This window comes from Callithrix jacchus, chromosome 11 (assembly GCF_049354715.1).
Source record: "Callithrix jacchus isolate 240 chromosome 11, calJac240_pri, whole genome shotgun sequence".
Classification (NCBI taxonomy): Eukaryota; Metazoa; Chordata; class Mammalia; order Primates; family Cebidae; genus Callithrix; species Callithrix jacchus.
The window spans coordinates 87,256,204-87,280,984 of record NC_133512.1 but is presented as its reverse complement, the minus strand read 5'-3'; the positions used below and the strand labels follow the sequence as shown (position 1 = coordinate 87,280,984).

At 38.8% G+C, this 24,781-nt stretch overlaps 1 protein-coding gene and 1 long non-coding RNA gene across 4 annotated transcripts in view; one reads left to right on the top strand and one right to left on the bottom strand.

Moving 5' to 3' along the window:
* Positions 1–24,781, bottom strand: part of MET (MET proto-oncogene, receptor tyrosine kinase) — a 121,948-nt gene that overhangs the window by 96,440 nt on the left and 727 nt on the right. The window contains exon 2 of one of the 3 annotated variants that reach the window (XM_002751769.7): positions 1,700–1,749. The exons of the other annotated variants lie outside the window; for them this stretch is intronic. Coding sequence (XP_002751815.5) covers positions 1,700–1,742 — 43 coding nt within the window. The 5' untranslated portion in view covers positions 1,743–1,749. The remainder of the gene's footprint in view (positions 1–1,699; positions 1,750–24,781) is intronic. 3 annotated transcript variants of the gene reach the window in all.
* Positions 9,615–24,781, top strand: part of LOC128928430 (uncharacterized) — a 126,299-nt gene continuing 111,132 nt past the window's right edge. Inside the window, exon 1 of the long non-coding RNA XR_013524090.1 lies at positions 9,615–9,700. This is a non-coding gene — a long non-coding RNA (uncharacterized LOC128928430). The remainder of the gene's footprint in view (positions 9,701–24,781) is intronic.

Sequence of the window (24,781 nt, the reverse complement as noted above, 5' to 3'; positions counted from 1 at the left end):
GATAAGTTTAGCGAGACATCAAGAGAGCCAATGTTGCACTGTCATAAAAGCCAGGCAAGGGTCTCAAGAAGGAGGACGTGGTCCACATGGAAGCTCTTTGTTGATCTTCAAGACAGTAGTTTCTTTAGTAGTGTCAGATGTTAAATGGAGGGAATGGGTGATAAAGCAGTAGAATGTTTGTCAAAGGGAAGACAAGCAGAAAGCAGCAACAGGGTGAAAAGGAGTTTATTCTTAAGTTGCGGGAAAGACAATAGACTTGTTGGCAGGACCCTCCTTTCTTTTGCTAACACTTAGTCAATGTCTACAAAGGCAAATGACCTTCCCTGGGAAGCTCAAGTCACTTGAGGGAGGCAGCGGGTTAACAGTTATTGGAATGCAGAGGAAGGGAGACCAACTCGACTGGAAATTATGCTAGAGCTGAGTCTCAAAGGAGGACAAAGGATGAAAATTCCTGTCCAGGGGCAGTGGCTCATGCCTGTAATCCTAGCACTTTCGGAAACCAAGGCAGGCAGATCACTTGAGGTCAGAAGTTCAAACCCAGCCTGGCCAACACGATGAAACTCTGTCTCTACTACAAAAAAAAAAAAAAACAGTGGGGCGTGGTGATGGGGGCCTGTAATCCCAGCTACTTGGGAGGCTGAGGCAGGAGAATTGCTTGAACTTGGGGAGCAGAGGTTGCAGTAAGCCAAGATCATGCTACTGCAGTCCAGCTGGGGTGACAGAGTGAGATTTCATCTCAAAAAGAATGCCTAGCAGGCAGAGCAGTTTATGCAAAGGTATGGAGGCAGTAGAGAGCACATGACATGGTCAGGAGAACTGCTAGTAGTTGAGTTTAGAAAGTGGGTAAACCAAACTGGCAAATGAGAGAGAGAAAATTATTGAAGCAGCACTCCAAAGGAGCATTCTCGAGAGCCCTGAAACATACAGTGGTCATTTTTTTTTTTCTTTTTGGAGACAGAATCTTGCTCTGTTGCCCAGGCTGGAGTGTCGTGGCATCATCTTGGCTCACTGCAATCTCTACCTCCCCGATTCAAGTGATTCTCATGTCTCGGCCTCCCAAGTAGCTGGAATTACAGCACATGCCACAACACCAGGCTAATGTTTTGCTTTTTAGTAACACAGAGTTTCCCCATATTGGCCAGGCTGGTCTTGAATTCCTGAGCTCAGGCAATCTGCTTTCCCAAAGTGCTAGGATTACAGGCGTGAGCCACCATACTTGGCTTAGAGGTCACTTTTTCTGAGACAGCAGGAGAGGATGAGAAGTCAGATGAAGATTAGAGTACATGGTCATCTTCTGAAAGTGATGGACACAGAGGAAGATCCAGGGGTATCAGACTGAAGGAAGAGGTTTAGCATGACTACAGCCGGTATGCAAAATGAGGTCAGCAAGAAATGAATGAAAGGATTACTTAGTAACTCTGTGAGTTCCTTTAAGAGAAGATACCATTAATACATGCTGTGATGTCCTCTTCACATTCATGAAAGATGGAAGAAACCAGAGCAGAGGGTCAAGGACACAATAATTTTCAGGGTCCAAATGAAGCCATCTGATTGGGGATACAGACTATGAAGGCATAAGCAAAGCTAGAGGACTGCAGTTGGACCAGAGGGAAAGATGAAACCTCAGTAAAGCAAAGCATTGAAAGAGGTATAAGCCATGTAATAATAAAAATAACAAGAACATGTATTGAGTGCTTACCATGTGAGAGGCATTCTGCTAAAGGCTTTGATTTACTCTTCATCAACGCCCTGTGAAGAAGGAAGTATTATTATCCTCCTCTTCTAGATAAGCAAACTTGCTAAAATCACACAGTTAGAACCAGGATTCAATTCCACATCTGGCTGACAAGAACACATTCACGCTGCTAAGTGCTTCACTATACCAAAGCAGCTTCCCAAGTGAGGCGGGAGCATGCATTAGAACAGAAGTCAGACAATCAGACCTCTGATGTTGGCCCTTTCTCTCTCTAGCTGTGTGACTCCAGGCAATCATCCACCTCTGAGTCCCAGGGTCTGATATTCTCACATGACTATTTTAAGGATCAAAAAGAGATCTCATCTCTAAAAGCGCTTTGATCAATATAGAGTATATATAAATGCTTGCTATTTTATCTGTAATTCTCATTGTTTTGTAATGTACTAGTAAATTTTTGGTGCTGGTAGAGAGAAAAACAAGGAATAGAAGAAAAGGATTAGGAACAAATTGTTCTACTTGTGGGCAAATACAAACTGTAAACCAACTGCAAATACATATCTACGCCATCTATAGCATAATGGGAAAAATAAACATTATGTGAAAAATCAACTGCACTTTTCAATATGGTATCAGTGTAGCTAATAAAATTGAGGCTAAAAAATAATTTATTGCTGTATTTTCTGTAGAAATGATAATGTAAGAAAGGAAACAAAGGAATTATTATTGCCAGAAGGGAGAAAAGTATTATAACCAATTTTCATGTTAGTTGCTGTCGATTAATGCAGTACAAAGTGTGAGAGACTTTTTTTCTTCTAGGCTCTTTGAAGGAGCCCTCAAAATAATCTGTAATCCCAGCACTTTGGAAGGCTGAGGTGGGTGATTCATGAGGTCAGGAGTTTGAGACATCCTGGCCAACATGGTGAAGCCCCATCTCTACTAAAAATACAAAAATTAGCTAGTTGTGGTGATGTGTGCCTGTGATCTCAGCTACTTGGGAGGCTGACGCAGGAGAATCATCGTTTGAACCAGGGAGTCAAAGGTTGCAGTAACAGAGATCATACCACTGCACTCTAGCCTGGTGACAGAGCAAGACTCAGTCTCAAAAAATATATATGTTAGAAATATTATATTATGTTTTTAAAATAAGGTTCATATCTTAAAGTTGGCACATAAGTCACACACTGTACTAAACCTCAATGGACAAGAATCCAAGAAAATGTACACATGTAGAAATAAGCTTTTTGTTATTTCACTTGATGAGATGGAAAATCAGTGGGGAAGAAGAATATATTTTCTATTTAAAGAAAAACCCTTGCAGAACACAGTTGGAGTTAGTACCTTAGTCTCCTACACCTTCTTTTCATTATCTGTTGCCATATGGTGATGCCATTTTTCAAGTGAATAAATCAAAGAAAGGTTAACATTTTTTTAATTAAAGAAAAAAATGGGACTAGAGCTCATTGTTGACAACAGAATTTTTAAGTAAAATATGGGTTTCTGTTTAAACCTTAGATAATGAGAAAATGGAATCACCGAAAACTCCCCATTTCCTTGATAATTCCTGTTAATAAAGGCCCTTCCCTATTAACAAAGGTGTGTGTTGGTCAGATCAGATCTTTTCTGGGAAAGGTTTTGTGTCCTTCCTAAGGAAAGGAGAGAGACCTTTTAAAAGTATTTGGCTGAGCTGGGCACTACGATTACTGCTAGTTAAATGAGTGACAGCTGAGAGGCCAAGTGCACAGGCACTGGGCCAGATTGTAGGGTTTGAATCCAATCACTGTCAAATAAGTCTAAGCCTCTATTTTCTCATCTAAAATATGGGTATGATTGTAGTACCTACCTCATTTGTGAGACTTATTCTAAGGATTCAATGAGCTAATGCATGTAAATCACTAAGAACACTGCCTGGCACACAGTAGGTCAATACCTGTTCTCTATTGTTTGTACATGTCCCTCACAAATACTTAAAAGCATCTTAGCGCCAGATACTGTACAGAGCGCTGAAGGTACAAAGATAAATAAAACATTTTCCAAATGTCAGTGAGCTCTTAGGCGAGTAGTGGACATAGGCAGACTATAGTTTAAACTCAATATGGAAATGTCTATAGAGGCCCTTAAGGGGGAACTTAACCAGGATAAAAAGCCACGTGGGCTTACCAATCAATCAATCATGGTGCTTTCCTCATAAGGCATTCACAATTCTGAGGTCGAACATTGGAGAGGACCTAGTTTTAGTTGCAGCAGTGGAGCTGGTTATTTGTATGACCCAAAGTAAGTCACCCAACTCCTTTGGCATCAACTGCTTTCTTATTTGAAAATGACGGTGCTGAACCAGCTGTGTGCTGAAGGTCTCTGGTGCTGGCTCAGGACAGCCTACTACGTGCATCTCTTCCCAACTTGCGTTTCAGTAACCTCATCTTGGTAGCCTGAAATCAGCCATGGTGGGTGTGCTGACACAGTAGAAATTGGCAAACACTACAAATCAGGGCTTGTTATTAAAGCCCATAGAGGGATGTTTATTAAATGATATTTAATGGCATTCTCCTAGGTGGAACTAAAGAACTTCAAAGTATTTTCCAATTCTAATAATTTTCAACTCTGAGATTGTTCCTCTATGATTATATTTTACACCAATGCCATTGACTTGGCATATATTGCTTTCACTTCCTCTTCTATATAACTTGCCAGATATAGCTGTGTGAGCATTTTAATATTTATATTGGTAGTGAAATACTCCAGAAATACTTTCACTTTTTGTGTATTTTTGTCTTGATACATTTATCCCCCCATGATGTGTCTGGATCAGGCTTTCAATATAGACTGTCTTTTCACTGTTTCTGTTATTTTTGCTTTCTAGTGCTAGCCATTTAACCAACTTGGAGTTCCTTACTAAAAGGAACACGTAAAGATGATTCAAACAGACTGACTAATTCATTCTCTTAAAATGTTGTACACATATCAGGTAAAAGTGAATCACCTATAAAACATTTCTTTATTTCATTTCAGATGAAAGTTTAAGGTAATGTCACTGAAAAAACATTTCCTGGGAGTGATCATCTTAATGGCACCTTGGCCATGAAACTATTGATATTTAAGAGTACTTCCTTTAAAGAAGACAGCTATGTTATTAACAGCTACAAATATCAGCTCAGCCTACCTTTAAAATCAGCAACTTGATCTGTTCACCATCTGCCCACCTTTAGTTTTCTCATTCAACTAGCTTACATTGGTCTTTTCATTTCCCAGAAATATAGCAATACATTTAAATCTCTAAGTATTCATTGAGTACCTGCCAACACTATCACCATCCTCATCCTAAAAACATTGCAGAACCTATGTATATTGTATTCAAACCCTGATTCCTCAGGAAAAAACCCAACAGGGGTAATAGAATAAATTTTTTCTTAAGAGAGAGACTTTCTAAACCTTGACATGGATAATTTTGCTTTCTTTAGAAATTAATTTTCTTAGAGGTTATAATTTATAACTATGAAGATAGCACTTTATAGTGCACAAGTTATGATCAGTTCCATCATCTCTTCAAATCATGATTGTAAGGTAAGCATTATTCTCATGTTTCCAGGTGACAAAACTGAGGTTCAAAGAGGAGAAAATATTATCTAAAATTTACTAAATAAGCAATTCAGTTCTTCTGAGTGTATTCCTAATCGTTTTAAAATGTATGGTGCTTATTGAATTGTTTTAAATTATTTGTATTTCCTGCAAAAGATTTTTATTACAAAGGCACAGTATTTTAATAAACACTTCTTTTTACTTGCCCAGAATCCACTGTCTCTTACACTGGCAACTGTTTTTTTAAATTCTTAAAAAAATTTTTTTTTTTAGAGACGAGGTGTCTCCATGTTGGCCAGGCTGGTCTTCGACTCTTGACCTCAGGTGATCCACCCACCTCAGCCTTCCGAAGTGCTGGGATTACAGGCGTGAGCCACTGTGCCTGGCCACACTGGAAACTCTTTTGAAAACTCTCCTTCTCATAGCTGCTGGGACTGTCAATCACACGGTCTACATCTTTCAATACAGAATGAGTGTGTAAACCAGGCTGGCCTTTCAATTAACTCTAATCTCTTGACAGACAGCTTGGTCAGGGGTGAGTATGTAGCCAAAGCAAGGCCAAATAGAATATCTTTTGGGATTTAATATGGATGCTGGGAGAGGATCTCTTTGCTTTTGAGAGCATGAACACTAAAGATGATGTTAACTTGGGATGTCTGATGCCCATCTTTGCCACTACACAGAGAAAGCCCACCTGAGCATGAAACTGACCCAAGAGGCCAGAGAGCCCAGATACGGAGAGGGACAGGGTCCTAATGTGATTGTTTGAGCATCCGTGTCCAGCCATGTCTTAAGCTAAGGGGAACCAGTGAAATTTCTTCTTTTCTTCCTTATTTCTTCTTTAAAATAAGTTCAATAATAATTATTTTATTCTTTGCTCCTGAAAAAGTCCTGAGCTAACAATGTCCAGTAGAAAATACTACAAACTTGAGTTTAAACAAAAAGTCAAGTGCATAAAGCCAACTTTATGTAAAATATTCCAGTAATTGGGACAAAGATGGTCTCTTTCCTTGCTTGAATAATTACTTTAGATGTTTCACATTGCATTGGGGAACATATCAGTTAGTTAAGATTTCTGAGGTAGTATACTAGTTTTTTCTTATTATATAATTCCAAAATCTTCTACAATATTTGTATAAGATCATCTCAGAATGAAAATAATGGATTTAAGTGAAGAGTTAAGATATAAAAACTGGAAAATATTTCAACATTGCTTTTAAGTACATAAAAGGGATTTATGATGATGGAATGTGGCTGAGGCCCCATATTAAGGAAATTACAGTCATAAAAACAGCCATGGCTAAATCTCAAGAAAGAATTGCCAGAGTGAAATCTTAAGGAAAAATCTTAGTCCTGTCTACATTTACATTATTTCTATTAACTTTAAAAGTAGGCCCATTACAGTAAAGTTAAAATTCCAACGAAAGATTCCTGAAGACATTTAAAATACTGTATTTATAAACACTGTTTATGAAGAGCCATATTACATTATATCATATGATATTAATCAAGTATTTGGGAGCACCCATTGCATGCTGTGTACTTGACGAGATACTGAGTGTTTCTTCCCTCAGAGAGTGTACAGTCTGTTGGATTTGACGATAACAAGATAAATTCCGAAATCTAAATGTGGAAGCCAAGTGGAAGAGTGGATATATCTACTGGGCTGAAGGCAAATTTTTAAACATGCTTAGTTGAATGTTTGAATCTTATGCCTAAAGACTGAACAGTTAGTGTTATGATCATCGAAAGAGCCTACATTGATTTTAAAAAGATGAAACAATGCACCGTGTCAAAAATCCCTTCTGTTGTAGCCAGACACTACCTTGACAATGGTTTCTAACAGTGAATCAAAGGGACAGGAGGAATCATAAGAATTTTTCAGCCCATTCAACTGTTCTTTGGTATAATCACATGTAAATGCATGAACACACAGGAGACAATTATTTTTAATATTTACAGACTAGATTGTTTGACCACATGCTTTATAATATTCTTCCCAAGAGTCAAGGTGGAGAGAGTGTGGTTTTTAGGGTTAGACACTTAGACGGGATGTGACTCTGGCCTTTACCACTGACATGCCTTCTGACTTGAGTGTCAGTTTCTTTTGTTTAAAACATGGGGATAATGGTACACATCTCATGGGCTGGCCATGAGAGTTGGAGGTAAACTGTGAGAAACACTGTCATTCAGTTATGCAGCACACCCTAGCATTCGATAAATGTAGCTATGATGCTTATTATCGTAACTTGTGTTTTGGCCAGTTTTTGCCTGCCCTCATAAAAAGAGGAAGTTGGCACAGTCCCTTGGGTGAGACCACTCCAAATACCTGGTGACTGTTTCATCACTTTAGTCCTCTTATCTACAGTTTAAATAGTGTTATTTCTTATTTTCCCACCCTTTAGCCATCTTGTGGTTTTCCTCTAATCCTGGTTCAAGTTCTTGAAGTCCTTTAAAAATTGCCCTCCAAGATAGAGGCCGCAGTAAGGGCCTTCTATACTAGAGAAGTAAAACAAATAGGAACCAGTATTTTAACTCTTTAAAAAAGAGGCAGCCCAGACCAGGCACGGTGACTCACGCCTGCAATCCCAGCAGTTTGGGAGGCTAAGGCCAGATGATTTCTTGAGGTCAGGAGTTTGAGACCAGCCTGGGCAAACCTCATCTCTACAAAAAAATAAAAAAAAAAATTAGCTGGTCGTGGTGATATGTGCCGGTAGTCCCAGCTACTGGGGAGGCTGAGGTGGGAGGATCACTTGAGCCAGAAAGGCTGAGACTTCAGCAAACCATGATCACACCACCGCACTCCAGCCTGGATGACAGAGTCAGACTCTGCCTCAAAAAAAAGAGTAAGCCCATATCCCAACTATCTTCAGCAAATAAAGATATAGGATGCTGAATTAAATTTGAATTTCAGATAAACAGTGGATAATTTGTTTAGCATAAGTACGTCCCATAAATGTATTTTATATGGAAATTCTAGTTGTCAGCAAATGGAGAAAAATAAGGGAAAAATCATCTTTTTTACCCACAAAACTGAGATTAGAGAGATTCAGGCCAAACCTATTTATCTGTTGGGGTAGAACGTTTTTTAACGTTTCTGTGGCATACATGTACTGCAAAACTGTATAGCATTTTTTCTTTTGGGTTTGCTGCTGTGCATGTAAAACATATTTTAAAAGTTCCTGACAGATGGCTTTCAGTGTCAGATGAAGGTATAACTATGTGAAAGGAGTAAAGGTACTTTTTTCCCCCTATAAGTTGTACTGTACATGGCAGCCTGTCACTTACATGAAATTTCTGAAACAGAAAAAGTATTCCCAGATTGATTTGCATGCTTTATTTATAATAAATGAGCTTATTAAAAAATTCAAATACAGGTGGCTATAGGAGATAAACAAGTTAAGCTTCATACAGGAATAATTTGCATGTGTTATAATTAATGTTTCCAGAGGGTGCTCTAAACAGTTTCTTAATTATTACACAAATGTTGTTTCTTTGGCAGATAGTGCTTTTATTCAGTTTCATATCCACTTTCACATCCCCTCTTAGTCTGATAATCATTTAAAAAGTTGAAAATGAGTGATTCTTAGCATAACAAAAACCCAATTGTGCATTTTCTAGTTGTAACATATGATTGAGACCATTGTCCAACTCTGATATGGCAAAAGTAAAGATAAAAAGAATAGAATGCCATTATATTCTCAAGATTATCCTTTATAAATTCATATTCTGTCAGCAAACATCTTTGTCCTTTTAAGAATGATTGAAAATACTCAACTTGTGGGAAAGAAGAATAAATGGACATTTGTTTTTAACCATTGTACATAATCTAAAAAATATTGTTCAGGAAATACATTGACAGATGGGCTTTCTTCCCATTAATAAACAGTAGGTGAGACAAGAATGTTTCATTGCCGTTGAAAGTGTGAAGGTTGAACTTCCCTAATGGTACGAAAGTGCTAAAATGCATGAAAACCTACAAAAGTATTTTTTTCGTATTTTTCAGCCAAATGGATGGACATAATTCTGATTGTGTAACAGTGTTAACAGTTTTTGTTCAATTAATCCAGGAACACTGAATAACCATAAATCCACAAGTCACATTTGAGAAACATCTTTCCAAGTCTATATGTTAAAACAAAAATCAGCCAAGCAACCTTTGCCAGTTGCATTCAAATACAGGATTGGGAAAGGATAAACTGACTGAACAGTCAGAATGTGAACCACTGAAGGGAGGCAAGTTGGAGAGGAAGCTGTTACATTACTCACGAATGAATCAGACATTCCCTCCGTGTTTGAAAATGTCCTCGGCATAAGGCATGGTACAATTCCAAACGAGGAACTGTGCTCAGGATTGGATTTATATGACTGATCAGTTTCCTCTGGTGTTATCGAAAGCAGACATCAAATGGTTGTGGAGGAATGCAGGTGGTGAGTGAACCCCATTCTTTTCATAGTGGCTGTCACATAAAGAAAGAGAAATCAGTACCCAGGGATAGGGAGACAAGGGGAGAGGCATGAGGGTGCCAAAGGCCAGGCCCCCTCTAGTTCCAAAACGCAGAGCATTTGAATGAGGTGGGAGTTCCTTGTAACACTATTTTCTCTTAGTTCTGAATTTAATTAGCTTATTTTGCTCACACCTGAGAAATTTTCTTGGAAATCAATGTTTGCAAGTAGACGCTGACCCTGGAATGAACTAAGCTCTCTTTTTCAAGATCAAAATTGTCAGTATAAGACATTTTCCTATGGGTTTATAGGCAAAGTAGACAAGAACTGTTAGAAGTCATGAGAATGCTGTGAATGTGAAGAAATAGCCAAACCTGGCCATATTTTGTATAGATGTGAATTTGCTGAGCGAGCACAATGCAATTCTAACAGTGTTGGAAGAATTAAAAGCATATAAATAGCATTATGTTGAGATCAATATATCACCAGAAAATAAAGAATCAAACAAAACGTTCTTCAAAAATCTTAAATACTTTCAAATGGATACAGAATGCTGAGCAAATGAATTTTCATAAAACTAGGATAGTACAGAAAAATAATTACAGAATCCAATTTCTGAAACTCAGTAAACACTCTGGATCCTTAAAAAATCAATAAAGCAAAAGGTTAGGAGAACCTGAAAACAACTGTGCTTAGGGTAGCATTTACGTAACTCATCAATTCAAGGAAAATCAATTCAGGGCAGGTTGTGTGTATATAGGCAGTATGTGTGTTTATGAGAGAGGAGAGAAACAGAAGAGAGAAGAGAGGGCGAGAAATTAAAACAAGTAACTTTTCCAACCATACTGTTGCTGCCCCTTGACTGGGAATCTTTACCTTCCACCCGCAATACTCCCAGGCTGTGCTGTAAAGGTGTGAGCATGTCACTGGAGCAGCAGAGGGAAGAGGAGCTAACTCTGCAGACAGAAAGTGGGGCCAACGAGTATTTCAGAGGGGATACTGCTTGAGCTGTGTCTTGCAGGATAAGTTGGAGTTGCTCAGGTGCAGCTGAGGTAGGCAACCAGACATTTTGGGTGGAGTGGACTCACACACAGGCACCTGGGGAGAAGGTGCAGGGTTGTCCAGGAAGCTGCAATTAGCATAGAGGCCAGGTGCGTTGGGGTGACAGTGGAGGAAGGTATAAAATTAGGCTGCAACCACATCACAGAAAGTTTTGTATGTTTTGTTGAAGGGTCTCCAGAGAATCCTGAAATCCATCTCTCAAATATCACTTTTGCCTATCCAATAGCTATTTAAGACCAAATTTGACAAGTATTTATTGGGATCCTGCTATGCATCAGATACTTGCTATAGATCAGTAAAAAAAACCCACACCCCTGCTCTTGTGGAATTTATTTTTTAGCTGGGGGCAAAGATTAATACCCATAACAAGGTGATCATGTAGTGATTTAGAAGTTGATGTACATTAGAGGGAAAAACAAAAAGCAGGGTTGGGGTATCAGAACTGCCTGGAAGAGAGGTACAGGGATAGGTTTATAGCTTGGAAATTGGGAAGATAGCTTTTGTGGACCCAGCTGTCTGAGACGGGAAAAGAGATTTCAGAGCAGAGGCAAGAATGAAGAACTAAGAGCATGGCTGGTGTGTTTGAAGCACAGCAAGGGGGCCAGTAAGCCTGGACTTTGGTGACTGGGAGCTAAGATCAGAGAGGGCAAAGAATCGGAGCATCTAAGGCCTTGCAGGTCCCTGGGAGATTCAGGTTTTTATTGGAGTGAGATGGGGAGTCACTGCAAGGTGTTGAACAAGGGGGGGATTATGTTGGAATGTAATCCCCTCCATTGCGTGGGAGAGAAGACTGCTAGTGGCTGCAGGGAGGCAGTTCAGGGCAAAGGTGGAGCATCGAGGCCAGCTGGGAGCCTCCTGTGGTATTCCAGGAGAGGGATCCTGGTGGCCTGGGCCAGGGAGAAAGGAGAGAGTGAGGAGATGTGGCTGAATTCTGGTTCTGTTTTGAAGACAGAGCAAACTATTTTGTCACATACCTCAGATCAAACTCCACCCAAATTTACTGATGGAGTCAGATCTGAGGCATGTGAGAAAAAAAGGAGTCAAGAATATTCCAAGGATTTTGACTTTTTAAATTGAGATAATGGCTTTGTCAGTTGGTGAAGCAAGTTTGTGGGATATGAGAAGACCAGGAGTGTAGTTTTGCCCATGATGGAGATTTTATTTTTTTATTTTTATTTTGACATGGAGTCTTGCTCTGTCCACCAGGCTGGAGTGCAGTGGTGCCATCTTGGCTCACTGTAACCTCTGCCTCCCGAGTTCAAGTGATTCTCCTGCCTCAGCCTCCCGAGTAGCTGGTATTACAGGCACACACCACGCCTGGCTAATATATGTATTTTCAGTAAAGACAGGGTTTCACCATGTTGGCCAGGCTGGTTTCAAATTCCTGACCTCAAATGATCTACCCACCTCAGCCTCCCAAAGTTCTGGGATTACAGGCATGAGCCACTGCACCCTGCCTGACAGATGGTTTTTAGGGATCTAAATGGAGATGCTGGGCATTCAGCTAGATGTTTGAGTCCCGGGGTTAAGGAGAAAGATCTGGGCTAGAGATTTAAATTAAGAAGTTGTAAGTGTGTAGACAGCATGAAAAGCCATGAGAGTGGAGGAGACCCCCGAGGAGAGGAGTGTAGAGAATGAAGAGAAGAGGACTGAGCACTGGGGCCACCAAAGCTAATAGGCCAGGAGACAAAGACAGATGGGACAAGAGACCAAGAAGGAGCAGTCGGATATCCTCCTGGTACTCCATCTACTTCCACAAAACCTGCTCTCCCTCTTTGTATCCTGCCTCAGGGCCTAACATGCCCCATATTTCCAGAACATGTCCTTGATGCCCACCTACGAGTATTGTAAACATATCCATCTTCTTAGCGGCTTCCGTGCCCATGGTCAGGGCAGCATCACTTCTTACCTGGATTACTACAACAGCTTCCTCGCTAATCTTCTCTCTCCATTATCACCCTGATCATCTGCCCCCCAACATACCAGAGAGATCTTTCTAAACTGGCAATGTGACTATGTCACTTACTTGCTGAAAACAAAAGGTCAACTCCTTAGCAGAGCTTACAAGCCACATATCGTTTGCTCCTGCCCCACTCTCCAGCCTTGCCTCTCACCATCACTCTATTAGAAATCTAGGCTCTGGCCACTCTGCCCTCTTCCAGTTCTTGAAGCAAGCCATGTGCTCACCCACTCTGAGTTTCAGCACATGTGGATCCCTCTGTATGGATATTCTTGCCTTCCTCTCTCTTCAAGCCTTATCTTAGGTAATGGTTCTGGGAAACCTTCTCTGATGCCTCTCTCACTTTCTAGTAAGGAATTAGAAACTCTCCCACTTGCTTGAACACCAAACCCACCTTACCCTTATCCAGCCTTTCTCATGCTGTATAGTAACTTATCTGTGTCTCCCATCAGAGCGTAAGCTCCACTTTAGCCCTTAGCATAGTGTCATTACATGGTACTTGGTAAGCATTTGTTGACTGAATGGACAACAGGAACAATTAATATATGAAAGAATGTTCTGGACAAAGTTTCTAGCACTATGGAAAGAAAGGAATGATAAGAGTACACAGATATTAAAGTGAGAAAAATTATATGGGCATAATTCAATATGGATTTTGTAGAGGAGACTGAAAATCCAAGAGCGGCTAAAAAAATGTCTCTCTGGGTATCATAAGCCAAGGTAAGGAAAATAGGCAGAGGAGACTTTGAGGGCAAAAGTAAGTAGTTGAGTTAATAACTCTTGAGGTGGCTGCTGGTTATTTAAGTGGAGGAGTCTATAAGGTAGCCAGCAACGTAAAAGCGGCGGTCTGGAGAAAAGAGGAAGTGAGAGAGCGGTTTGTGAACCACTCGTCCATCGGTGTACTGGAAGTCACTGAGGTGAGATCACCTGTGAACGTGTTTTGTAAGTAGAAAGGAGGAATTCAGATGGAGCCTTAAAGAAGACTAGAATCTAACCTTTATGTTCTGAAGGGTAAAAAGAAAAATCGTAACCAAAGAAAATGTGGAGAGGTAAGTTAAGGGAGAACTTTCAAGAAGGGAGAAATAAAATGTATAGTGTCAAATTCTACAGAGTGGTCAAAAGGGATAAAAACCAGTGCCCATAAGAGCTGGCTATAAGGAGGGTACTGGTGATTAGAATGGGGACACTTTCTTGGGAATGTGGAACAGACTGCTTGAGTTGAATGACTTAAGAATTACTGGGAATGAAGAAAGTAGAGAAACTAAGTTAGACATTTATTTTCAAGAATTCTTTATTTAAAGGATAAGATGAAAACAGGATTGAATACTTAAGGAAATTGTGTATTCAAGATCCTATTAAATGTCCGACATGTGTATTTTATTTCTTTCTAGAAGAGTCAGTAAGTTGAGTAGGAACTGAATGAAAAATAGTGAAGCCATGGAATACTATGCAGCCATAAAAATGAGATCCTGTCTTTTGCAGGAACATGGATGGAGCTGGAGGCTGTTATCCTTAGCAAACTAACACAGGAACAGAAAAACAAATACTGCACATTCTCACTTATAAGTGGGAGCTAAATGATGACAACCTATGAACACAAAGAAGGAAACAACAGACACTGGAGGTTACTTGAGGGGGTAGGGTGGGAGAAGGGAGAGGAACAGGAAAGATTACTATTGGGTACTAGGCTTAATACCTGGTAATGAAATAAACCCTGTGACACACGTTTACCTATGTAACAAATCTTTGCATGTACCACTGAGCCTAAAATATATATTTTTTAAAAAAGTAAGATGGCAAGGGTTGTACGGTGGGTAGGATACATGGAGAAGGTGCTCGAAAGTGTGGGGAAGAACGGGGTCAAGACTTAGGTAGAAAAGACTGTTTCATCCTTCGAGACAGAAAAGACTCTTCATCCTTTGAGACAGAAAGAGGTAATAATGAGGGACATGGAAACCACCTGGTTTCGTGTTTACTCTCTAAAATATAAGGGAAGATCTTATACTGAGAATAAAGGGAGCCAAAAAGATGCAAGAGCTTAACAAGTAGTGAGAGTTTGAAATCACTTTAATGGGCATGGTGAAAAATGGGACTGGAGACATGCAAATCGATTTGCTGGTTAAGAGAAGCAGGTGCTATGAATTGGGCAAAATGGGAAAGAATCAAAACAAGAATGAAAATTCACTCTGGGTCATCCTTACGCTAATGCACAATGCCCATTCTCATTGAATGCCTATACTGTCCATAGGAAGATTTGGGAATGAAATGGTTACATAATTATGAACTCTGTAGTAAATTCCTTGTAATGTTTATATAATTCATCAAGTCTATGGGTCTTTATTAAGAGAAAATGCCAGCATGTGATTATTTTTATTTCAAACCAGTTTTATTGAGTTCTGCAAGGAATAACTTCAGGGAAAAGAAAACACATTGAAACAGATACCCCGCTCTCTTTTCAATAAAGCCAACAGTCTAATAATGTTAAAGAAATGAATCACATATAATGATCATCTAACTCTGAAAATTAAAACCCATTTAGGGATTATGAAGGAACCTTGATCCTGGATACCAGTCTAAGTAATTAGTCTAATATCTTTAATAACATTTGGAAAATAATTAATCAACTTACAACATAGATTCTACGGCTGTCACCTTTCATTGTCATTAATGAAACTGTCTGGGATTTTATCTGTACTTTTCTGGTGATTTAAAGAACAATTTTTTTTTTTTTTGGTAAGCTCTTTGAAGACCAGAAGAATGTATAAAATCGCTGGGCTTTGATGTACAGATTTCCATGAACAATAATCCAAGTATGTGTTAGTGATACTGAAATAAAATTTAGAAATATCTTAATTTTGACAAGACAGAAAGGGAGTTTTTGAAAAATCCAAAATGCATATTCATTTCTCTTAGGAGGAAGCTTTTTTTTTTGTCAACAATCTCTGCTTTGGTTACTTCTTTACGTAATTCAATAGAATTTAAAATTTCATACTGTTTGATGCTCTTTGAAAACAACAATAGCTAAGGTAATATTTTAAGCCCAAAGTTTTGCCTAGGTCCTAAGCGATTCTATTGGTTTGCTGTCCTTGTATTAACCAGATAGCTGTGAGACCACAGGCTCACTTTGGACAGTGTAGCCACTGACTGGGGCCAAATGGATTCTTCTTGAAGTAAGGGCAGAGTTAGATGACAGGCTCATCTAAGACCCTCAGAGGAGCAAAACGACAGGCAGTGAAGGCAGGCCTTGACAGCAGCTTTCCTAAAATCTTTATATCACCATCTGAATTTGTGTTTAGAATAGAAAAATATAATTCCTATATTTACACTATTATGAGCTTTGTATAGTCAAGACCCAAGGAAAACGGTCTTAAGATAATATCCTTAAGGAAATCTAATCTCTAGCCCCAGCAGACGACATTCTAGTGGAAAAGGATTACAAATAAAGGTTTTAGGAACATAACTTTCGGTTCCAACAGGAATTTATAGATTACAATGAGCTAATATGCTAGAACATTTCAGTCATGAAAATGGTGTAAAACCTTTATAAATTTGCCTGAGTTTTCTTTTTATATTTTGATTTTCTCAGAGAAAATGATGTTTCATTTAGAGTGTCTGGGAGTAGATAATAGAGTACTTAAAACATGACTCTGACACTGAGAATAAAAGCTTTTGCTGCTTCCATGACATATTCCTGCTATTCTTTCTGGTAGCTGAAGGGAGGACCGACTAAAAGGCTCAATTTAGGACTGGATAGATGATGGTCTATTTTTTCCCAGAATCAAACCACATGTAATACAAGTTGACAGAAATTTAGACTTTGCTCACCCTGAGCCCTACCATGTTCCCGTGAGCTTTGCTTTATTCCACACCCTCCCCTGCCCCTGCCTTTTTTTTTTTTTTCTGAGAAAGGTTCTGTCTTTGTCACCCAAGCTGGAGTGCAGTGGTGCGATCTTGGCTCACTGCAGCATCAGCCTCCCGGGCTCAGGTGGTCCTCCTACCTCAGCCTCCTGAGTAGCTGGAGCTACAGGGGTGCACCATCATGTCCAGCTAGTTTTTGTATGTTTTTAAGAGGGAAGTTTTGCTATGTTGCCCAGGCTGATCTCAAATCCCTAAGCTCAAGCAATTCACCCACCTTGGCCTCCTGAAGTTCTGGGATTACAAGTGAGCCACTGCACCTGGCCTGTTCCCCATTTTGACCTGCCTCTTTGCTACTTAGAATTCAGGAAGCCTGATTCTTAAAGGTACACTCTAACACTCTCTTTATGACTTAGGGCATACTCTAGCCCATAACCCTTCAGCATATCCTGCCCACCTTTCCCCTTCCTTTGCCTCATTGATCCAATATCCCATCCAAACCTCCAGGCCTTCTCCTTTATTATCTGTTTTCTATATATGCATAAGAATTATCACAAAAAAACTTTCTTAAATTGAACTGCATTTTCCCAACTGTTCAAATACTCAGACATTTATTCATTTTTCAAGTTGTGAGACCTTTACATTGAAATTTTAAGTCATACAAATATGAATGTGTACAAAAATATTGATATGTGATTTATTACTGATGGTTTGGTTCTACCAATGAAATAAAAATTAGGCAAGTCTAAACAAAACTATACATAAGTCACCGCTGATACAATACTATCTGCAATTAAATGTCAAAACAAGTTATAACGATGATATATTTAGTAAATCTTCAGGTTAACCTAAGAGAATCTCTATTTTAAGACCATATGAACATCATTTCCTTTTACTCCCCCGCCCCCTAACATATGAGAAAGTGCCAATTCCATCACCCCTAATGTGATACTAGAACACGACACTTTTCATCAGAAAGGGTTTTCTGAGGATAAAATGTGATGAGCCATTAGAAATTCACAATATGCTATCAAGAAAGATCTCAATGTCTATGTTTCAGCATGATGATTTTGTTTCTTTAAGAGAGAAGGAGCTGCTGTCTCCAAAGCAGCCATTCTCTAATCATGTCATTGGAACTGCACTTAAAGCTATGCTGAGTTCATATAGGAAGTCTAGTTACCAGAAAATACACATTCACAAACAGGAAATCTAACTACAGCAAGAAGGTGCTTTTCCCCCACACAATAGACTTCGAAGCTGTGTCATCCAAGTAATTTGGAGCAATACCCAGCACCACGCTTATTGTTGAGTATTCCTCTCTCCCCTCTCCTATATTATGACAACTTGTGATTATAGCATTACGTTTTCTAAGCCTGTTTGGACTTGCTGCTCTTGCTTATACATACAAGCAACCTGCCCTTTTTCTGTGCATAGCTTTCAATCAGTAAGAGTGTCAAGGTGGGAGGAAGGATGACAGGAATAGTAAAAGGGGGGGAAATCAATTTTCAGAAAGCATATGGCAACAACTGAATATTTAATCAAATTAGTCTAGAAATTCCTTCCTATTTTCAGCACTCTTTGCAAGGCAGTGGCTTCATGGTGCAAAATGAATTTCAATAAATGTCATATATTTAGTTAGACGGCTTCTTTTAAAAATTTGTTGAACGGGGTCACTGACTCAGAATAGATCTCATTCCAAGGTATGACAGATGGATATCAATATTGAATAGAAGAACTGATATTAGCTAGAAGTTTCTGGGGAAAAGAAAAAGTCATTCATTTAACACTCCATAAAATATTTGCTGAGTACCTACTATGTGCCAGAATAAAATGATAAATATTTGGGCTTTATATTTATATTTCAAACCAAAGAGGAAATGTGTCAAAATATTTTCCTTGAGGTTAGTAAGGATTACAACTGAATATTACGGGTAAAGAAGGACTTTCAAAAGTACTTAAAAGGTTCGTATTGCATGATTCAGACATCCATACAGTCATGGTTGCAGGATTTTAGACCTAATCAGATTTTTGAGGATGCTGCTTTCTGATGCTTAGCAAAAACCAACTTCCTATTTTTCTGGAACAAAAATGCCTGACATGATTTTAAAGGACATCAAAGAGCTTAGAGGGACATACAGTTTGTGGGTAATGATTTAAGATTTAGTGAATCAAAAACACACAGATTAAATTTCCTTTAAAAGGCCCCCAGGTTTAAAATTTAAGAGCTAAAATGCTGGTCTAAACACACTCTGGTCCCAAGGAAAGCCAAGACTTACTTTTAAAGCTAGGTGGAGTTGTCTTATGGACCCAAACTCGGCTGTGTTTTCCTTTCCCACATGATTAGGCCTCAAAGGAGACAACCTATCTCTAATAACAAATTTACCACTTCTCTCTTTCTCTGACTTGCAAAGACTACATTATTTCAAAAGTCTCAGCTTTCAATGCTTTTCTTTACATTTTTAATAAAATATTAAAAATTAGAAAATTTCCATGGTCTTTTGAACAGTTGTTCCCCAAGTCATTCTTTTTTTAAAAAACATACAATTTCAAATGGGACCTGAGAGTCTGGGTGCTGCCTTAGAATTCCAACTACCAAGGAGTAGGAATAGGCCACTGATCTTAATATGTTCACTGTATGTGCACTGTTTCATGGTATATTATTACATTTGTATTTAAAATAGTGAGAAGAAATATAGTACATAATCTTCCTTTGTAACACAATGGTCTAACGGAGGGCTGCTAGCTTGGGCATTTCACTGAGATTTTAGGATTAAAGGAAACAAGTTAGCGCACAACCTGTGAGCTTTTATTCCTTTGGAAAAATAGATTTTAACACTGATCTGATTGCTTTTAAAGGGCACTGGAAATCAGCAGGGCAGTGCATGTTTTGAATTTCAATGGCAGGGTAATAACAATGGGTGAAGTTCAGGCATTTCCAGAGAGGGGGAGAGAGAGAGAGAGAGGGAGAGAGGAAGAGAAGATTCCAAAGGGGGAGTTTATCCTGAATCAGAGAACTTGGAAATGAAATTGATGCATTAAGGCATGATGGATTCAGGTTTCAAAAAATGACTACTTCAGTTTAAGAATGAAACAACTAGATTACCCTTTAGTTTAGAAATGTACATAGTTTGATGTAAAGTATATGGGCTGATACTGATAGAAAAATAAGTACATGCCAATAGAAACTGACATAAAATATTGGTTTTTAAAAATTTGCTTAGTTCATTTTCCAGAGAATTCCAATTAATTTTCTGAGAACTTCAGAGAATAAAATACTTGGTAGAAGCAGTCCTGGTGCTCTTGGCCGTGATCCTGCTGCAACTGGGATCATCAGGAGCCCGATCTGGCCTGCAGACTTTGTGCCACTGTAAGCTGTACAGTGTTTTAAAGGTACTGAGTCAACATTTTAAAATTGGGAGATTTCTAGCTTCTCTTGAAAATCTGAAAGATACTACCACATGGGCCCATGCCATAACACAGAGCTTTGTGGCAGCTCTAATCATGCCAAGTGGTGACTGTCCCTCTTACCTAGGGCTTTTCCTAAGCAGTTTGTCAATCCCTAATGAAAAGGTTAGTTTTCCTGATTTAAGTTACCTGTTTGAAAATCTTGATACAGAATAGAAATAGGCAAATAAGGGAACAGGAAGAAAAGAGGAAGAAAATCCACTGCAGTTACTTCCTACTGGACAGGGAAAAGGAAGGAGCGTGAGGGGGAGAGAAAGAAGTGCAGAGCAGACAGAGGCTGCACACCATCAGCAACTGCCTCTTGTTGTCTTTAGATTTACACCACGGAAGGAATCAGCGAAAAAGGCTATGGGTATCTGCAAATCTTGATACAGGATATAAATAGGGGAATAAGGGAACAGGAAGAAAAGAGGAAGAAAATCTAATGCAGTTACTTCCTACTGGACAGGGAAAAGGAAGGAGCGTGAGGGACAGAGAAAGAAGTGCATAGCAGACAGAGGCTGCAAGTCATCAGCAACTGCCTCTTGCTGTCTTTAGATTTACACCACAGAAGGGATCAGCAAAAAAGGCCATGGGTATTATTCTCAACAAATTCCACTGTGCCAGGCTCACAGTGTGGAAAATAAGAAGGAAAGTTGTTCGAATGGAGCAATATCTCTGAAAGAGGATGGGGTATGGGATGGGACCAGGTGAGTGCAAAAAACACTCTGGGTCTTCATCTTCCATATCTTATAAACTAAAAGATGTGGGCCACTCCTGTATCTTCATCTTTAAGACTGTAGCTAAAGATGGCAGGCACTGTCCAGGTATCTCCCTACAAAACCAGGGGCACTGTTAAGGTATCGCCCTATAAAACCAGGGACTCTAAGGACAGTTTTGTAAGCTGTGAACTGCACAATTTCAGGAAAAACAAGATGCGAATGGCACTCCTGAAAAGTGCTCTGATATTCACCTGGCTCACCTCATCTCCTTCAGGCTCTATCCCCAAGCTCACCTTTGAAAACAAGCCTTCTCTGATCTCACTATTGAGTGTTTCAGTCACCATCCCACTTCCTCTTATCCTTGACAGTTCCTATTCTCTTTTCCATTTTATTCTACCTTGAAGCTGTTATCACCTGACATACAACACATTTAGTTATGTATTTCATTATTGTTTCCCAACTCAATTGAACAGAGAGTCATGAGGTTAGAGATTTTTGTCTGTTTTATTCTCTTTGGAAACACCAGATTTGAGAGCTACACCTGGTAAGTTGTCAAAAAATTATCCTGAATGAATGATTAAATCCTCATTCACATTCTTGGAGTACAGGAACCTGGCTTTCACTATAACCTGTGATTCTCTAAGCACATTTCATCATTGCTTTCCTTTATTATATTAGGAGAAATACATTTTCAAATTCAGTTGCCCATTATATAATTGCCTATGGGCCCTATAGCTACATAATTTATTATAGAAATTAAAATCAATGTGAGTAACCTGCATAAACATACTTGCACACATTTATGCAATCACAGAGAGAAATATGTGTACCTGGGTATGTGATTACAAAGTTAACTGTTTTTTATTTCACGGGGCTCACACCTTCTGCTACAAATGACACAGGTGATTTTTCTCTCAATTAAGTTTTACAGCTTATAAAAACACTTTCTTCACTTTGTCCCATGAAAAGCAAAGTAGTCAGATTTTACTGGCTGTTTTTATTGAAACAAATCCCAAGGGGAACTGTTTAACACAGCTGAAAAGATATCTGAGAATGGCCTTTCTGATAGAAGGCTAGATTACAAAATTATCCATGGCTCTTAATCCTGATAATGGGAGCAGAATACCCCATACATACGAATGAAACCTTTTCTTGGTGTGTCTTACTACAAAGAAAAAACAATAAATTAAAAAAAAAAAAAGAGCGAGAACTGGAGAAAGAGAGGTGAGAAAAACTACAGGGAACAGATATGTTATATTCATCATTTATCACTATCTCAGGCATCCCTAATTATGCCTCCGTGGAAAACGTTTCCAATAGCTGATGTCTGGGGAGAGGTGGTATGGTGCTATTGAAATAACATAGAGCTAGTCTCAAACTCAGTTTCCTTGTCTATAACATGAGAATGTTAAGATGTTATCAGACTTGCCTATCTTGTAAGATCGCTTTGGTATCAGAAAGATGATATATGCAGAAGCAGCTTGAAAATTTTACGGTTTTTAAGTTCCAATCTTTGATTTAAAAAAAATTCTATTATTTAATAGCAAATAGGATGATTTTGAAAGTGTTTCTTGTGTGATGTCCCCTTAAAAATTATGGATTTGGGTTCATTTTATATGTGATATTTGTCTGTATATCTAGATTGTAAACTCTTCAAGGGCATATTCCATTTCTTTCTTTTAAACAAAATGTTCTAGTACCTGGCACATATGATACTCAATATATAGGTCCTGGTTATTTTTGGTCAGGGAAATGTGGGTCTGGCAGCAACCCAGCATCAGTTGAGAACACATCATCAAAATGATCCTGAACGAACATTAGTCAGTGTACCTATCATTTATTCCTGAGATGTAACTATTTATTTTGCACTGAGGAAAACCCATGAAGAAACTCTTGCCCTGAGGGCTTGGTGTCAAAAACACTAGTTTCAGCATACACCAGCCAAGAAAAGAAGGCTCACTTCCTGACACTTGAGTTTCTACATACATTTTCTCCCCATAAGAGGGCACAAAGAGGAAATTGAGTATCCCATGAATAAACACAGCAGACCAAGGAAATCTTAGGGATTTAGACCATGAAAAAGAAAGCATAGATGACTCTGGTGAAGATCACTAAGCCTAATGCCTAAAGAAGAAACCAGCAAACTGGGCTGGAGAAATGGGGGCACAGAAGACCTTGGAAACAGCTCTGATCAAGCCAATGGAAAGTGTTGAGGAGGAAGAGGACAGAGAAATGGGAGGTAATCTGAATGTGTGAGGAACTGTGCTCCCCATGGGAGTGTCATCATGTCTTTGGTGCAGCCACTTGGAGAAAATGAGCCAGTTAGAGGATGTTAACCCCTCTGAGTTATTCGCATTGTTTTGGGATGACCAGATTTGAGAAAAAGTTTATTTGAGACTATTATGTAGATTTGCAGAAGGATAATTATTAGACTAATGCTATTTTGAACAATATTTTAACAACAGCTAAGGAAATTGATTTTTGAAATGTATTTCTCAGTCTACCCCTCATTAAGACAATTTTTTTTTAAGATTTCAAGATTAATGCAACGCATATACTTACATAGTCTTAAAAGGAATTTATAAAATATGGATATTTCTTCTTCTTAGAAAAGGGTCATTTTTCTCTATTATAGGTTTAAAAGTACTGAAAATATTAGTTATGAGCTTTCATGTTGACTGGCTATGATTAATCTGGTACATTTTTATCATGAAGATAAACTCCATCCACTAATTTTGAAAGCATGTAGTATACATCTAATGTAAACCTCTATTGCCATGTATCAAGAACAAAGCAATTTTGAAAAAGCAGTAGTCGGCAGACCATCCTCTATATGCCACAAATTCCATCACGTTAAAAGCAAAATATTTTTACGTTAATAACTTATGCACCATTAAGTTTGAAAACTGAATAGAATTTTTAAAACACCGGTACATTTTCTAGGCTATCAGACACATTTTTGGTACTACAAAATTTTCTTATGAATGATGTAAATTTTCCCTGTGTTATTCAGCATTGACTACACCACAGACTTGCAAATGATAGGAACCAAAGTACCTCACTTCTGTTCCATTATGGAAGTTTACATGTTAAAAACAAAGCTCAATTAGCTTAGAACAAGGAAGAAAAGCTATGTACCTGTAAATAATCCAAGCACCACTTACACTGTGTACATAAAAATGCAATTTATGCCCCCATAGCACAGAGGAACACGATGTACATCATTTTCAGATCATCTTCATGCAGAAAATATTCATTAGTCAGCTATAATAGTTTAGCTGTAAGGGAATATAATGTTTTTCTGAATTCATTTGCATGGCAATGTGCATGTGTCTGGCGACAGAATAAACCTCCACCCAAAGCTACAGAATGTGAACAGTCTTCTTAAAATTCAAGAGAGGGTACAGATAGTCTATATTGTCTCCAATGTCAGTTTTTACAATCCTCTCACATTCATGGACCATCTTAACATAGCAATTAAAGTATCTTGATTATTTTGCCTAAGAGAGCTGACAATATTTCATTCTGCCTGAGGGCTCCTTTGAACATAAAACCGTGATAAGGTAAAATACACTGGGCAACTATTCACGCATGAGCCACTGGAGCCCTCTCCAACTGCCAAATTAGCAAATGGTTCTTTTAAAACATAAAAGAAATGAATGGGAAACAGTACCTCGGAGTAAATTTTGCATTGACAATAGTCAGGGAAAGTACTTCACTGGTGCTTTAATTATCGGGTTAGCACTATGACTGACAACATTGCCCAGCCTCTGGTTATAATCTATTTCACCTAATGAGATAGATGGCCTCCACAAGCCCCATAAAGAGATAAGGTACCATGGAAAATGGATGGATCACAAGCCCCGCGTGATTGCCAGAAATGAAAAATTCAGACTTTCACAGAAACACCTGCCCCTTGGAAGGACCCCAACATAATACAGATAAAGCAAGGCTGGGAACAAGGAAACAGCTCGGCTCAAACCTTGCCGACTGCATCACGGTGGGACGAGGATGACCGGATCC